The sequence below is a fragment of the Orbicella faveolata genome, unplaced genomic scaffold (genome assembly GCF_042242905.1).
Source record: "Orbicella faveolata isolate gen_17 unplaced genomic scaffold, um_ofav_v1 contig_1, whole genome shotgun sequence".
Classification (NCBI taxonomy): domain Eukaryota; kingdom Metazoa; phylum Cnidaria; class Anthozoa; order Scleractinia; family Merulinidae; genus Orbicella; species Orbicella faveolata.
This window is the reverse complement of record NW_028301536.1, coordinates 28,015,347-28,032,363: the sequence shown is the minus strand read 5'-3', so window position 1 is coordinate 28,032,363 and position 17,017 is coordinate 28,015,347. Positions and strand designations below refer to the sequence as shown.

General features: G+C 36.3%; 1 protein-coding gene across 3 annotated transcripts; it reads right to left on the bottom strand.

Annotated features, from left to right (window-relative positions):
- Positions 1-107: 107 nt before the first annotated feature.
- Positions 108-16,182, bottom strand: LOC110041009 (octopamine receptor beta-2R-like). Of its 3 annotated transcripts, none has more exons than XM_089298967.1 (2): positions 16,014-16,182; positions 108-2,229 (listed from the first exon to the last, which is right to left on the bottom strand). In XM_089298967.1, exon 2 carries the CDS (start codon positions 2,218-2,220, stop codon positions 1,261-1,263), a length of 960 nt encoding a protein of 319 aa, XP_089155093.1. In that variant the 5' UTR covers positions 2,221-2,229; positions 16,014-16,182; the 3' UTR covers positions 108-1,260. The 3 variants fall into 3 exon arrangements, with proteins under 3 accessions (XP_089155093.1, XP_020601947.1, XP_020601946.1); XM_020746288.2 differs by lacking the exon at positions 16,014-16,182 and adding an exon at positions 10,708-10,787; XM_020746287.2 differs by lacking the exon at positions 16,014-16,182 and adding an exon at positions 6,855-7,261.
- Positions 16,183-17,017: the final 835 nt, after the last annotated feature.

Genomic DNA, 17,017 nt, shown 5'->3' with positions numbered 1-17,017 from the left:
AAAATTTTAACCTGCCTCTAAGTTAAGAGATGGCGGAATACTGCAGAAACTGTCTGTACTGATCCTTCCCAGCTTTTAAGTGCTTCTTCAAGAGGACCGAGTGCTAATTAGAGTAACAGTATTTACGCTTTTATTGAACAAATAATTTGGCAACGAACAAACCAACTGAAAAGAGATTACAGTTACTTCTAAATAACATTTATCCTGTTCAGAAATTGTCCCTTAGACAAAGCCTCAAAGCTGAGTGCGAAATAGAAATTTAATTTATGAAAAATTGCCAGTTGAATAAGAGATGTCACTATTTGCCATCATCCAAGAAACTCTGACAAACTTCAAACCTCACATTAATAGCAATCTTTTGGCCTACGTCTATGGCAAGCAGTTATTTACGCTTCGATGGCATGCAGTTATTTACCGAAGTTAACTGCAGTGATTCGTGCAGTTTAATGCCTTGATTGTGTACGGAACAACAGCAATTAAGTGAAACTAATACAGGATGCGGGGCTGGTACTCCCATATATTAGCTACATACGTATGTGCCACTATTGGCATCGTGTTCCGGGTGTGATCCTTAGATAGGATACCTAAATTACATGATGTTTAAATTACAATGTTACAGAAACGAAATATAGTTGACCCGTTCACGCCATTCTTAGTTTTTGTTTTCCCTTGTACAGGGTATCATCTTTCGGGTTTGTGCCTTAAATAGGGAATCACTTTGCGTTTGCTTTATCCTTAAATAGGGTCAGGCTTTAAGACTCTTCGCGGCACACACTTATTCTAGATTTATGGGAGTGCCTCCCCACTTCCCGAATACATAACCCACTATTCCATGGAAGGGCTACTCCTGGACACAGATGGAACACCTGGCCAGAGGCAGAGGGGATTGAAGGAGTCTTGTCAATGACCTATGCTCCGCAATGGAGAAGGCAGGCTTCATTAAACACTTTTAGACGACGTAACTTGTGCTGTTAAATAGCATAATAGTACATGATTGATAAAAATGCCCATAATATAGATTTTAATCGTTTTTTATAGCTATACTGTTAAATAAGACCACTGTCTCCCACTCAACTGAATGGAACAAGTTCGTTCTCTATTGTTATTATAAACGAGCTCAGTTCATACCGCAGACTTAAACAGTTCTTGACAACCCTGTTGCATTCGCGTCTCAGTTCTTCACCTGGTATTAAATGCAGCTTTTAAGAGAATTGAAACAGCCTTCGATATTTCTGATTTAGTGATAATGTACAGAGATAATCATCGATTTCTACAAGGTGTTATAATGGGCCCAAAGATTCGCCTTAAGATGAATTTGAAAGTCTTTCTAAATTCCGGTATTCGCACTCCGTACACTATTGGATTGATTGACGAGTTTGAGTAGTGCAAAAATTTGTAAAATATCAATGCTGACCAACTAAAAGGGCACTTCGTTAGTGGGCAGTACACATTAACGACAAGCGTGATGAAGAATGGAGTCCATGCAATCAAAAAGAACCCAATGACAAAGGCAATGGTTGTGGCGGTGCGAATCTCTCGCTTCAGTGAGCGCTTACTTGGGTTGTTGTTCATCCTGGTCATGGCAATTTTCCAAATGGCTGCATATGAAACCACGATGATCGTCAACGGCAGTAAAAAGAAGACAACGAAGGTAAAGAGAACCCGGTCTCCTGCTTGGATGTCAGGGATCATGAGTTTCACAGAAGCTGCTAAGGCTGAAATGAACCAAACCAGGAACAAAGCAATGTAATAGACGTACTTTTTGGTGTTGCGATGCTTCACGGCCCAGCCAACACAAAAGTAGCGTTCCATAGAAATGGCCATGAGATGTAAAATTGAAGAGATTCCGGCAAAGCTGTCCAATGTGGTATAGAGCTCGTTTAAGTCAATGAAACTCTTATTCATCGCCTTCCGATCGGCGTAGTAGTTCAAAATGTACATCCACAAAGGAACGGAAATGGCACCTACCAAAATGTCGGCAGCTGCTAAACCAAGCACAAAGTAGTTCGTCACCGTTCGGAGTTTGTCGTTAATGAAGAAAGCTGTCACCACCATTAAGTTGCCAAACACGGCAACTAAGGCAATGACAGTGTAAAAGAAACAAGCTGCAATGACTGATTCCTTTGAAGGGAGACCATAGTCTTCGCCTCCGCCTCCTCCTCCTCCAGGCGTGGGCGATGTGACGTTAGGTGCTGTTGTTATGTTTGGTGTTTCTGTCATCGTACCTGACTAAGAAAATAGACAAAAGAAACTTGTGTTAATGTCCGTTTTATTTAATGATTACGACTTAACACAATAGTCTTAGTTTTTAAAGATGCTTCCTTATTGTTTGCTTGGTAATTTTTTGACCCAATATTAGTCACGAATGAAAATATTAAAATTGAAAATGATCAATAAAATAATATCATTATTATTAACGTGACTTAATTTATAACACCAATATGAGATCAAGTGTGTAAAAATTGAAATATATTACGTTTCTACATAGCTTGCGCCCTCGCTGCATTGCATTCCAGCGAAATGAATAATTTTTGCCAATTTGAAATATGGGACCAAGAAGGAAACGAATCGATCAAAAAAGATAATTGAGACAGGTTACATATGATTCATAAATTCCTCGATATACTTGTTTCATAAGCTAAGGAAGAGCTGATTGAAACAATTTGTTTTCTGCAAATAACTACTCCTTCAAAATCTAAACTGAACTTGTTTCTCAAATACACACCGTGTTGAAACAGCGAGGTCGAATTTGCAAGAAAAAAAATCAGGATTTTATCGATGGGCCAATTTAATTGCAATGGGCCTTTTGCATGGCGACTCATTTCTCGGCAGACCTCTTATAAGCCCATCCGAAATGACTTACCTGACACGCGAATTAGCAGACAAATGGTCTATTGTCTATAGAGCATGAAACTGTAGATTCATCAAGATACTGTGCTTCTATCAATGTACGAAAGGAATAAGGGAGTTTTGATCATGTCCTCATCGAGAATATACGTGTGAGGAATGGCCAAGTGGCTTGTTAAAAGCTACGTTGTTCTTAGTGAAACTTCCAAATTGAATTTGACTCAACTGTTCTGGCAGCCAATAAGAGCATCAAGTAAGAGTAATTTATTTTCACACCTAATAACTACGCTTTATTTGGTTGCAAGAAAAATGGCAAAGCGAAGCGACATAGGAGAGCATTCGGCTACCTTACATTTCTCTGAAGTGTAAAAGGAGACGAAAATATACTCAAATAGTTGACCTTCATATGCAGCTTTATATCAACCAAACCTGGCCCCGACTCGATAATGATAGAATCTTTATCAAACGAATTTAATTACGCGTTAAAGTAAAAATTTAGAAAGTAATAACATTCAACTACACTTATTTGTATTTCCCTGAATTGTTATCTCTTACTAGCGAAGAATTTAATCAGTGCAACCTGTGCGATTAAAAGTTGTTTGCCTCGCACCAGACTTTATGTCATATTGATCCTCGTTTTTGGACAGAAAAAAAAATTAATGCTTCTACGTATTTATGAAGAGTAATTAAGCGAAGTCAACAAACAAAACACTTGTCCTGTGTTTTCTATAGTTGTCGGATAACATGAAAAGAATTCAGCTGCTTCATTGACAACCAGTTAGTTTTTAATGCATCCTTTGTTTTGCAAGAAGTGAGGCGCTTCTAGGAGCAATTAGCATGTTAGTTCGAAAACGCTTATTTTTACATAAATGGCGATTCATCTGTCCATAACTCAACCACTATGGAAATGATGTTTACTGAGACCAAGTTATCAGTGTGTTCTGTAAGTGAGCTGAGCTGTGGAGGTTTTATTCGTCGGATTGTCGCTTTCTGGTGTTCACCAAAATAGAAGATAATTGTTTTGGAGGGATAGCTTGATTCAATTTACTTCGGCAGACCACAGGAGGTTTTAATATATTCGTAACATCATTGCTTGTTGTGAGCCATTCGGACTTGGTAAACGGGTTATTTTTTACACTAGGTACATTTGGTAGCATATGAGAATTTGTGCCAATAGAGAAACGCCGTTTTCTTCACTTTCTCCCAGCCAGCCGACGTTGTACGCTTTCAGGCAAACATATATCTCCAAACTATTTACATATAACAAAGAAAAGCTGCATAAATTATACCCAACAAACTTCACTTTTACCCATGCTTCCCTTCAATAAAAGAAATTCGTCATCGTCTTTTATCTTTTATCGTGAAAAACAGAGTCATTTAGCTGGGTTCAGTAATGAATATCGCACTCCTCCGGTCAAGCGTTCACTGAATTGATTTTAGAACATAATAATAGTACCAAAACACAATAGTGAAAAGTTAATGCAAGCTGTTGTAAGAACAAAGCAAATTTAGAATGCAAGAAATTTCATCAAAGTAAAGTTTTTAATAAAACACTGTAGTTACTCTCGTAGAAAAGCAATTCAAAATTCTCAGAGTATAGGATAAAGTTGTATAAAGCATAGCAGTCCTGACCCAGCAAACGACCGTCAAGATCGAAGTGAGTGAGCTCAATAAAGAATTATTATTAAAATATATGATTATTATTATCATCATCATCATTATCATCATCATCATCATCATCATTATTATAATTATTCATAATCATATTATTAATGCAATTGCTATTGTAAATAGTTTTGTGCTGTAAAAAAGTGATCATGTAAAGTTTTAGTGAAGAATTTTAGACTAGTAAGCCCAATAACATTATTATCATTATCATTATCATTATCATTATTACCATTATCATTATTGATATTATTATTATTATTATTATTATTATTATTATTATTATTCACCAATTTAAGGTGTTATCCTTGATTCGAGCAATTATCGCCCTTGAGCTTTTCGCACCGACAACATCCTGGCCTGCGATATAATAATTTTCAGATTCTGAAAACATTTAGAACATTATTCTTTCTTCGGTACCCTTGGAATGGCAAACTACTGAAGGTGGTTGAATTTAATAATCAAGAAAAAAAAAACAGCCCTGCAAGCAGGAACAGTTCGTTTTCGATGCTAACCACCAATAGAACAAGGCATCAGAATTTAACTTCAAGAAATAACGTAACTGAATTAGTTTGAACGTATAAAGACTGAATTGCGAGATGTCGAAATTGTTGGCATAAATGTGTTTGCATTTCTCTGATTTAATTTTTATCAAGAATCTTGTCGTTTTCAATGTTCAACTGAATAACAACAGATTTTTGACGAATTTGAGAGATTATATCTACACCCCAGTTTTGTTATTGCCCCAGTTGAACTTAGTTTCTTATCATATCTTTTTGAGTTATCAATCATTTACATCTGGCGACGGATAAAAGTTAAAGTTTGAACGAAATGTTGCATTAATTTCATAAGAATTTCCTTAATTTCTGTTTATTGATTGACATTTCTTGTTTCCTTTTGTCATTATTGCAATCCAAAGATACAGAAAAATCCAGAATTATGTTGATGAAAGCAACAGAACGCGCAAGAGCATTTGATTGCCTATCTACATTTGGTGCACAGTAAGCTGTGATCAAAGGCCAAAAGAAAACTCGATAGCGAAGTTTCTTTTCTGTGCTAGAGTCAACACACAAAAAAGTGGACTTTCCTACATCTATTTAATAGCGGAATTTTTTTAAATCAAATGACGACCCTTTATTTAGTCAATTCGAATGATTTTAACACCAATTCAAGTCCATGCGCTTATTATGGATTTCCATAGGCTGATAATGTTACTGATATTTAGGGCATGCATTTCGTGGAACATTAAATGAACTGGGTAGGTAAATTCGTTTGCGCTCGTGTTAACGTTTACTTTGTGAAACCAGTTTCACCTTTTTAACATTATGGACTATTCTAACTAACTGCACTGACTAACTGCACGTTTTCACCGAGAGAGGCTCTTTTTTTATAGATATCATGTTCTTGGGTTTTTTATGAACAAGAAAGCAAGTGAAATTTGCATCTAGGAAAGGAATGCAAAAACACAACTTTGACATGCAGTTGGCATCGTATAAACTGGCGTTAAAATGTTTCAAATTGCTAATGTCTCTCGTTTCCTAGAAGTAACCCTCTTTTGTTTTGTTTCTTTCTTAGTAGAAAACTTAAAGGTATCATCATAATATACCAAAGCAATAGTAAGAACCTGGTACAGGAATCAATCTGAAACAATACGTCGTCACAATCGACAAACAAACTTCCGCAACAACCATGGAATGCCTGATTGTTTTAGTGAAACGACTGAATTTTTAGCAGTATTTTAAAAAATGATGCGGTTTTTGTCCCGACTAAGATCTAATGTCTTGTGCTTTTAGCTTAAGCTCTGTTGTAACGTGCGAGAGCGAACAATTCATTGTATAAGAACAGAATCAGTTATCAAAGAGAACCAAAGTCTTCCGCTGGAAAGATCAAACGTGTGATCGATTTGGTGTTGCCTGATCGTTTGAGAAGAATACTTATCAGGTCTTGGACGCAGCCTTAGTTTAAAAGTGATTCCATTCGGCATGAATATATGTGCTAAGTTTTCGTGGAGAGTAACTGGATTTACAGTATTACTCACTTGTGGTACTATCTATGGCAGAACGAAACCACCTATATTACAAGGACAAGAATACGACAGATATTTATCAAGTTCTCCAATGTTTCCCCAGGAGTGGCAAATTCAAAACAACAAGTTTTCGTTATTGAGCTATTTTCTAACACAGAGAGTTGTTTTAGGAAAATATCTTTACGTGCCGTATTACTTTCATTTCCGAAGCAAATCTTTGAGTATTTGCTCTATCACAAGCAATCACCAAAACTGGACGCGCAACATTTACCCTGTGATAATATACACCTGAGCGTGTGACCAGGCTATAACTAACCTTATCCAGTGAGATTGTTGATAGTTCGTTAAACCAGAAGGCCTTGTTAACGATGTCAGATTTTTTTTTTCTTTTAGTCCCTTTTCAAACCTGATGTTTGTTATCGCAGGAATAGTCAAATGTTAACACCCGGCAGTAACAAGCTATCACATTTTTTGCATTTCAATAAACTGCTGTCAATCAGAACTTTTAATTGCCACCTTCAAAGTAAACGTTAATGTCAAGCCAATTGAAAATTCATGAGAGTTGAGTGACGGAAATCTACCGCAAACAACACAGCAATTGTTCCTAATATCTATAATCCTACGCGTGTTCTGAAGATCCAAGAAACTTCATCAACTTCTTAGTTCATGAAATGAATTTTCCGGAAATTGCAGCAGGAACGTGCAACGTTTGTAATAAGAAACGGAAAAATAGAAGAAAAAGTTATCGGCGTTGCTTTTAAAATGGAATTAAACGTTCAGCAAACAAAGTTTACTCCGAATTACAATAATTTCATCTCGGAGTGAAAGTTTTCAAGCGGAAAAGTTTATCTTTCAGTTTAAGTCGTGGGATCTTTTAAGGTCCAGAACCCAAAAATAACTTGAATTACTTTCTTACAATACAAAACACCAGGAATATGGCAATAACGAAAAAAACAATACAAAGTGTGATTAAGTGAGATACTAAAAAGATTAGTAACGAAGAAAAAAGTTGTCGAAAAACACATCGTATTCATTAGTCAAGAGTAAAATATACAGGAAAGTGAAAAACAAGACTTGATTGCGAATTGAAAATCAGTAAAGAAAATACAATTCTAAGAACGCAAATTACACATTTTTAGTTTCAATCATATTTGATTTTGCAATAAATCCTACCTCGAGTCAGTGTTTTTAGTAAAAAAAAAAAAAGGAAATAAATGAGATCGTCAATCATGGCGGCACTTTACCATCAGAAACTCATTTATATTCTAAGCCATACTCCGTGACTATTTTCTGGGTGATAATCAACCAAGAAAAGTCGGATTGGTTGACGATTGTGGCAGTTCATAATTTCCTGTTCCTACCCTGTTCATGTCTTAGGACAAATTTTAAACACCGATATAAAAATGTGTGAGAGCTAAACTTCACAGCTTTGCGGGTCGATGGTGTGCGTTTTGGGCTCAGATGAAGGAAACTAAATGAAATCATTCTTGACAAGCGTTAGTGCGCGCAGGAAAAGAAATTCAAATGTAAAATTAAACAAGCAACTTGCGAAATTGTTCTTTTACCTTTGCCTTATACTAGTTATCGATCCATTACGAAAAATGTTAAAAGAAATACCCTAATCCTGACTTTTTAGATGTTCATTTGAAATACGCTTGAAGGAAAATATAAAACTTACGACAAATCAAAAACCGAAAATTAAATCGATCTCTTATCCCGTGCTAATACTATGAAAGCTACTCATTTCCTACCGGTCAAAAACACAATTCTTTGTCCACTGTTTTTTTGTTACTTGGATTTCTTGAGTGCAAACTGTCAAGAAAAACCTAAAATTGACTGGAATATTTTCCGAAGGGAATTCAGTTCATCTTCCTCTGCATTGAAAATCTAGGTAAATATGTCTGTCTACTTAATTCTTAATCTGTAGACATAGCGTCCGCCTACAGCTGGATTTATTAAAAGCTGTAGGAATAAATGAATGGTCAAAATTCAACACAACAGGTACGAAGGCAGATTTTGGGCCATTAAAAAGTTTAAGACGCAAATGGGCTTTGCGAAAATTAATGACCCTTTAAGTGCAAAAAAAGTTTTACGTACAGCTGCAAATGGCTTTTTATCGCGTTTTCTCTCTGGGGAATTAACTGCTAAAAGTGCTTATGTCGCTTTTTTGACAACGTTTAAAGAAATATTAAAAATTGGGAGCCTTCTGCTGACTGACACAATAAAAACACAACGATAATCGGTTATTTAAATTGCTTCAGTGCTTTTTTTCCACAGACCTATCATGTATACCCAAAAACAAAACCCACCGACAATTTTGAATAAAAGTTGAAAAAAGCCCGCCAAAGAAAAGGGAAATCATGATAAGCTTGTTTTGTTTCCTTACATACAAGATGTGGGCTGGTTACAGGATCGTACTGGCAAATATTACAAACCACAACTTGTGGACGACACTGGAGAAGTGCCTGACGATGTTACACATGGGGAATAAAAAAGTGTAGCATTTCAATACCTTTTGCGGAATAGATCCTTGAGTTTTCTGTGTAGTTAGTTTGTCCCAGTGACTCTATAAGCTCTGCCGACTGCAAGGTTGCATGTTTTATACCCTTAGCTTATGTTGGCCTCTCAAAGCGAAAAGCTTATACAACAGGTCTCCTTGAAGGTTTGGAGATTACTCTAAACAGTCTCGTCACTCGGACACAGTAACGAAAGCTGCGCATGTGTTAAGGGGATTTACATATATATTGTTAGAATCACGTGGCTTTGCTGATTACCAAGACTGAAGTGTTTTTCCTGTTGGCTATAATAACGTCAGACACAAAGCTACAGTTCACCACTGAAATGAGATGACATCGGACAGGACATTTTGAAGATAAGCATGAAAAATAAGCGTTTTATCAAAAATCTAACCAAATTTCCGTTCATTTCAAAACTCTAATGCTGCAGTATAGGTAAACAGACAAAGTTTAAAGCCTTGCGTGTAACATTGTATAAAGAAGCTAGGCATTACTTTGTTTGGCATGGATTATATTTGGCAAGAAATGTTTTGGCTTGTCGTCTTACAATGCTCTGACCACGTACTTAGCTGGAGTAGTTTCGCGGTAAACCCAAGTTCATCTCCTCGTCATGCTTGTAAATCGACAACTGGTCTGCTTCCCGCCAATTGTAATTTTTAAGCCTGTTATGATTCAGTATTTGAAAGATTTGTTTCTTTCAGTTTAAGTGCCATGTCTGAGAACTAACTTTAGATGTAGCTAGGCGTATTGACTGGTATCAACATTCAACTTGTGACATAATTTAACATGTAACATAAAGCAGTTGCTCTTTATGTCTTATTCAACTTTTACTTTCAGAATTCGTTTCAACATTGCTGTTTTCCTTAAAAATGCATAAAGATCATTAATTTCATCGATTTTTCTCTGAGCGCCTGGCTTCAGAGCGATGAAATTATCTTTGACGATTTCCAAGTGTCGCACATTCACGAGGGAATAAGTACCTGCGTAACCATCCTTAGAAAACAATTATTTTGTTTTCGCCTGTGGTAACTGTTTAATATGAAGACTTTTTGTGTTTCACGAACACGAAAGTCGTTGCAAATAGTTTCGAACTTTCGTTGTTGCACAATTCCAACGTTCTTTGAATTATCTATCAGACACTGACCGAAAAGTGTAAGCAAGGCGCAGAATGTATCTTCTTCATAATCCAACTCCACAGGGATATATCCTGTTAGACAATCGACCAACCATATGCTCCAATAAAATTGTCGCTGTTTGCCATCATAAGCTTGTTTTAATGCAACTTACTTATGAAATCGCTCCAAATGATAACATTTTCGAAATATGGTGGGAATAAGCGACCAAGCTCTATCGACTGGCTATAAGAATACTTTCATAACAAAAGAACGGTGCGTTCAAGAAAGTATTAAACGAAAGAGCCGACAAACTTGCTCTGAAGGAAAGATCATACATACATACATACGTATCTTTGTCATATGAGATAGAAATGTCTTGAAAATGCGGGTTTATGTATAGAATTTCACGCAGCTTGGTTTTCTCGTAGACATGGTAGATGTAAAGTTCGATGGTTCCCTTAAGACATTTCGCTTTTCGATATCCCCGCTATACTATCTTTTTCACACAAAAAATAATATGAAAAAACAACCAACCTACCTTGAATTTGAATTTCTACTTTCAATGTAATTTCCAAACTGAACAAGAGGATTAAATGAGGCAAGAACCAACTACAGTAATTATCATAGATGTGATTTGCTTGACATGCAGGTGATTATAACTGACTGGCACTATCACTGTGCTGTTGACACAATTACGAGCCATTAACCAGTATAATAAAGCTGGCTAGCAATATTCAAATTCGCCAAAAGTAGAACCTGTATTTTTTGGCAACTAAACTCTCGTTCGGTTAAAATATTTTCTTTTCTTATTTTCGTGACAGATATCGGGCGGAAATTGCTGATAAACGTCTGATGGAAAATTCATCCAGGAAAACTGATCCATAGGAAATATTGTAGTTTTTTTTTTTTTTTTTTTTTTTTTTTAACACGGTCGGTTAAAGCCTATGTTTTTTAACGATAAAGAAACGATAGCGACACATCAAACATTTTGTCAGGAGAATTTTTATAGGCTAAGATCAGACAGTCGAAAATTTTAAATCGTTATATAAGTTTAGTGAACCAACAAAAAAGTACTTCACAACACAGGACTGACACTTAAACCTGGAGTAGACAGTTTCTCCTATGGGATCACCGTGAGAGGAAAATCGATGTCTTGCTCGCTTGAGGCGATTTTGTTACTGTTGCTGTGCGTGTGAGTGAAATACTAGATGGTGTATTAAAAACAATACCGGTACAGAATGGCTCGAATGCAAATAATTTAATATTGTGTGTTTTTCGGATACGTGTCATCTTAGAAAAGTAATTTAATGTACACAGTAGCGCAAAGTAAATTTGAAAAAAAAACCGACACAAAAGAAATCAAAACAAAGATATATTTTACTTACTTTTGATTACATTCTAACCAATCACAACTTATCATTTTATTTTGCTTAACCAGACGAAAATGCTCCAAAGAGAAAAATCATGGTTGAGTACTTAGTAACGTGTGGAAATCATTGTAGTTCTGAACGCATAACTTATTAGTTATACACTATACTAGTTTATTGCATTGAGCTATCACTGGCATCCTGTAAGATATGAAATTAATCAGTCGTTGTTGTGCCCCTGTCAATCCGCAGACCACCAAATTAAACCACGTCGAGGAAAATTTGAATAGTCCAATATTTCTGATGAAACCATGATGAATTTGAAGTTGGTATATTTATTCTAGATAAATAATAATGGAAATTAAAGGTTAATTCTCCAGAGAGGATATTCGGAAAAGCTGGTCATGCGTGGGTTTTAGAGGAAGATGGATTAAGAAATGAAACACACACAGGGGGGCATGTGTTATAATCCAGAATCCCATTTAAACCTGATGAGAACTGAAGTATCTCGGAAACACAATTATTTTAACAATTAAGTTGAAAATGAATGGTTTGGCGTTCGGCCTTAACAAAGAAGGTATTCAACTATTTTGAGAAAAAATGTGAGAAAAAAAACTGATAAAAAAGTAAAATGAATTTTGTGATGTTGGAATTTTCCAAGAAATGTCACGGACTTCTACATAAATATGGAGTCTAAATGTACATGGTTTCAACATGTTGTCTATAAGGAGTGCTTCAGTCTCTGCTCAATATGCTAATAAGGTAGGACTATGAATTAAATACAACTGAGCAAAGAAAGAAATCTTTCTCAGTCCCTTGGAAACCTCACTTGCTACCAGACATCTCCATTTCCACTATTGTTATCGTGTAATTTAAAAATTACACATCATTGAAGTCGTTTCTCCTCAGTTCAAACTAATCGCTTAGCTTATAACAGTACAAAGGAAGATATCCGGGGCAATAAAGCACAATTTCCTTCAAACTACTTGGAAATTCACAAGAAAATCATCGAACGAGAAGATAACAAACAGGATGAAGGTAAAGTCTCATATTTTCATTAACCTAGCTTAATGATTATATTAGTATAATAGCCTCCGAGTTTTACCATGTTTACAGTTGTTTATTAACTAAAGGAACATTCCTTGGTGAAGTTAATTTGTTCTGCTGTACGTATATGTACAGATTTATCATTTGCAGGTCCAATCCTCCATGGGCAAAAAGATGGCGGCTATACGTTTTCGTACAATACCTTGCAAAACTAACACAGCCCATCGGGCGCAAGGAAGGCCATATTTTGGCAAAATCTGACCATGTGCTAACAGCATTGTGTATGTTAAGTTTGAGATTTTTTAACTTTTCTGGACGTGTTTATGAGCGTTGTTAAGGTTTTCGTGCGCTACGAATTATGGGTAAATGCACCTGTCGCCATCTTTTCTCCCTCTCCCTTATTGATCGTTATCAGACATCATTACTTGTTGCCCAACATTTTTCTTGTAATTAAGCTCTAAGAAATTGTTCGTAAATCAAGAATATATCTTTTTAATTATCAACTCCCTGCTGTGCCTATCAGTACCAGACAATATTTGCAATATATGATTAATAATTAGAATTTTCTCGCCTAGGAAATAACTAAAAACAAAAAAAAGCCTATGTGGCCAGTGAGTCTGATAATTAATAATTATTCACCGAAGTGGAGGAAAATACCCATTACTTTCACCGACACTGAGGTGAATAATTGTTTTAGTATATACCACACAAGCTGTATAATAAGCGGACCAAAACGTTATTTTATGTGCGACAAGCGGTCAGAAATTTTAAAATCTCTCGCTCCAGCCGCTCGGAGGTGAATAGTACTTGCTCATTACCCCCGAGTTAACCAATCAGAGCGCGCGAAAAGCACTATTCACTTGTGTGGTATATACTAACTCATAATAACTACACAAATCATAGCCTCTTATCGAACGCCTGGGAAAAAGATTATTGTAACAGCAATGGGAATTTATTTGCGTTTGCCTAGTTAATAAAGGCGCCACTATTGATAAACAAACAGAATGATCAGTCACGGCATATTGTAAAACATGGACTGGAGTGGGCTGGAGTGGAGTGGACTCGATTTGTAAAATATGGAATGGATTTGGAAAACGCGGATTTGTAAAACATGGATTTGTAAAAGGTGGATTTGTAAACGTGGATTTGTAAAACATGGATTTGTAAAAGGTGGGTTTTTAAAACATGGATTTGTAAAAAATGATAAGCGCGCGACGAGTACAGTACGGATTTTTTTTTTTTTTTTGCGCTGATCAAATCGGAAACCGTGCGATAAAAACTAAAGATTGTGGCACCCAGGTGACAATAAGCGGCAAGAACGTAACAGAAAACCGGATGCTATCCTACAATATAATTAGGCAGAAGTTTGTGCAAGCGGCTAAAAAAATCAACTGTTATTTCATTCCGTAAATCTTTGCTTTTTTAGTTTGTGCAAAAGGTGGATTTGTAAAAAAAATTGTAAAAAAAAATGTAAAACAATAAACTTTATTTTGTTTGCAGATCCTTCGAGCAAACAGGATATCAATGGTATATATTCCAAATAATTCATTCTTTACTTTTACATGCATTTACTTTTACATACATTTCAAACAATTCATTCTTTACTTTTACGATTAATTCACTTCAACATTAACTGTAACGAAAGCATACAAAGAATTATAATTCCTCTATATTTTATCACAAAGTATATAAATGCAATATTGTAACACTTCTTGGTGAGAAACGGATTAATTCCAATCAAGAAAATGAATTGCTTGAGCCGGTGCTACACGTTTCTTCAACATTTTATTTGTTGAAGGAATGACTGTAAATTTCTCAAACACTAGTTAATAACAACACATTGCTCCTCGTCGGTGCATTTAGCCAAATAAACTGTTCCAAAAGTACCGCTTACTATTTCTTCCTTTAGGTTTATAGAATTTCACCCAAACTCGGGCAAAGATAACTGCCGTCTTCGCTTTTTAAGAGAAAGAGATGGAAGCTTGAAAGCTGCCATCTCGATCTCGAGCTCGCCGTGTAAACTTTCGTCCCAGAATTTAAATTATGCAAGACTTTATTGTTCAAAGGTCAAGACATTCACTCCAGCTTTCTGTTTATGGATACATGTAACTGACAGCAGCGCCAAGCTGTCAACAGTGCCAATACTCAAACGAAAAGAAGTATCCCGACGCCCGACAAAGACCTTTGGTAGCCAGGGTAGCAATAGCTAAAAGCAAAGATTTATGGAATTAAATAACAGTTGATTTTGTTAGCCGCTTGCACAAACTTCTGGCTAATTATATTGTAGAATAACATCCGGTTTTCTCTCAATACTGTTACGTTCTTGTCGCGTTTATTGTTTCCTGGGTGCCACAATCTTTAGCTTTTATTGCACGATTTCCGATTTGATCAGCGCGAAAAAAAATTCCGTACTGTTCTCGTCGCGCGCTTTAACTTTAAATTATCATTTTTTACAAATCCATGTTTTACAAATCCACCTTTTACAAATCCATGTTTGACAAATCCACCTTTTACAAATCCACCTTTTACAAATCCACCTTTTACAAATCCACCTTTTACAAATCCACTCCATGTTTTACAAATCCAGTCCACTCCACTCCAGTCCACTCCAGTCCACTCCAGTCTATATTTTACAGTATGCCATCAGTCACCAATATTAGTTAATTAATATCAGAGCACGTGTTACTTCGTTGGTGGCCGAATGGAAAATCCATGACTGAAAGATCATGATCATCCTAGCAATTTCCAAACACCCATCGACAGAGAATGCCGTTTGTTCTACGTACGATCCCGGGCGTACGGTACGTTCGGGATTTGCTTGCCCAATGTAGCTGTCCGGTTTGCTAAATCACAAGTCGATTCAATTTTGCTGAGCGAGACATCCCCTTAGTTTTTATTCTACTACAAGGCCCAAGATCCGGCCCAGGATTCAGCGCTGGAAAGTTCTTCATATGTCATCGCTCACTGTTTTATTAGTTTTTAAAATGACCTAGATTAGTCATTCTTGCATGCAACGTACCAAGAGCGGCTTAGATCAAGTGAACGTTTGCAAAAACTATTCACGCAATATATTGACAGAAGAGAGTGTTCCAGCAACTCAATTTCTACATTTTGCAAAAAGGAAAACGGTTAAGGTAAGCAGTTGATCTAAATGCTTAGTGTAACACGAGCCATGACATTTTCACCGCTATTGTAACTGGATTTAGTTTGTCTCATTCTCATACCGATCTACCAAAGGCCAGCCATAAATTATTTCACTTATCTACATTCATCAGTCCTACAACAATGGATACAAGAACACCAGGAATCGCCCCATACCAAGTGGCTACACTTACTTTAATACGTGATACTTCTAGATTGGCAACTGAATAAATGGATCCCACCACGAATCCTAATTGTGCTGGCCATGACGCATTTCAAGATAACTTACCTTCTTGGTACTTATCTTCCTTTATTTCAGTCTTTCAAAATTCAATATTCTTCTCGTCGTTAAAGCACGTTGTAGTCTTAGCACTGCAATAGCTCACATGTGTGTTCCGGTCCAAATCCACATCCTTCTGTCGCACTGATCTGCGGCATCTGGTCAAATGAAGTAACAAGAGCCACCTGCACATATATGAATGTGTAATCCATTAAACGAATGAAATCAAAGTTAATTAACAATTTCTAAATTTTTGAACGTATCTTAATATTGCATCCCTTTCTGTAGCCATTCGTCAGTCGTTTTCCCCTTCAATCGTTTAGGTTCCTGAGAACTAACTACATGTGTATGGCAAAACAACCTGAGAGACGCAGTTTATTCAGCATCCATTCTTCTGATCCCAAACATGATGAAAACCTGAAAGTAGACGTCTTCTTCTTCTCGTTTTCCCGCCATTCCGGTTTTCTTTTCTTTCGCTTCTTTTGCTCCGGTTCAAAGCAACATTCCGCCATCAATTTCTGACAAAGAGATTACAAAATCATCTGTTGAGAAAGGAAAGCTATCAAACGAGCCGAATATTAATTTTCAAATGACTTTTTTTTTTAGCTCCTAAAGCCGAAGCTAGGTTTATTGCGCCCGCTTGCCGACGTTTCATCTTGAGAGTGCTGATGGGAAAAATACACTCTGAATACATCCCTGAATAATCTCCTTAGTAAACAGATGAAATTCGTTATAAAACGGCATTACTGTCATGTGTCAAATAATCGGGGGAAAAAATGCACGAAACTACCTTTTAATAGATATATCCCAATGTTTGAAGTCGTACAATTCATCGATGATTATCAAGGCAATGTATTATTTCTTTACAACAAGGTTTCGATAAAATCAGACTCCAAAAATGCCATAGAATATTGAAAGACCACATGTTTCTTTCGAGAGAGCAACTCCTAAGTTTTCAGCTATTAGTGCTGATAAATGATTACAGATGGCAGCAGAAAACAGCCAAATTTAGT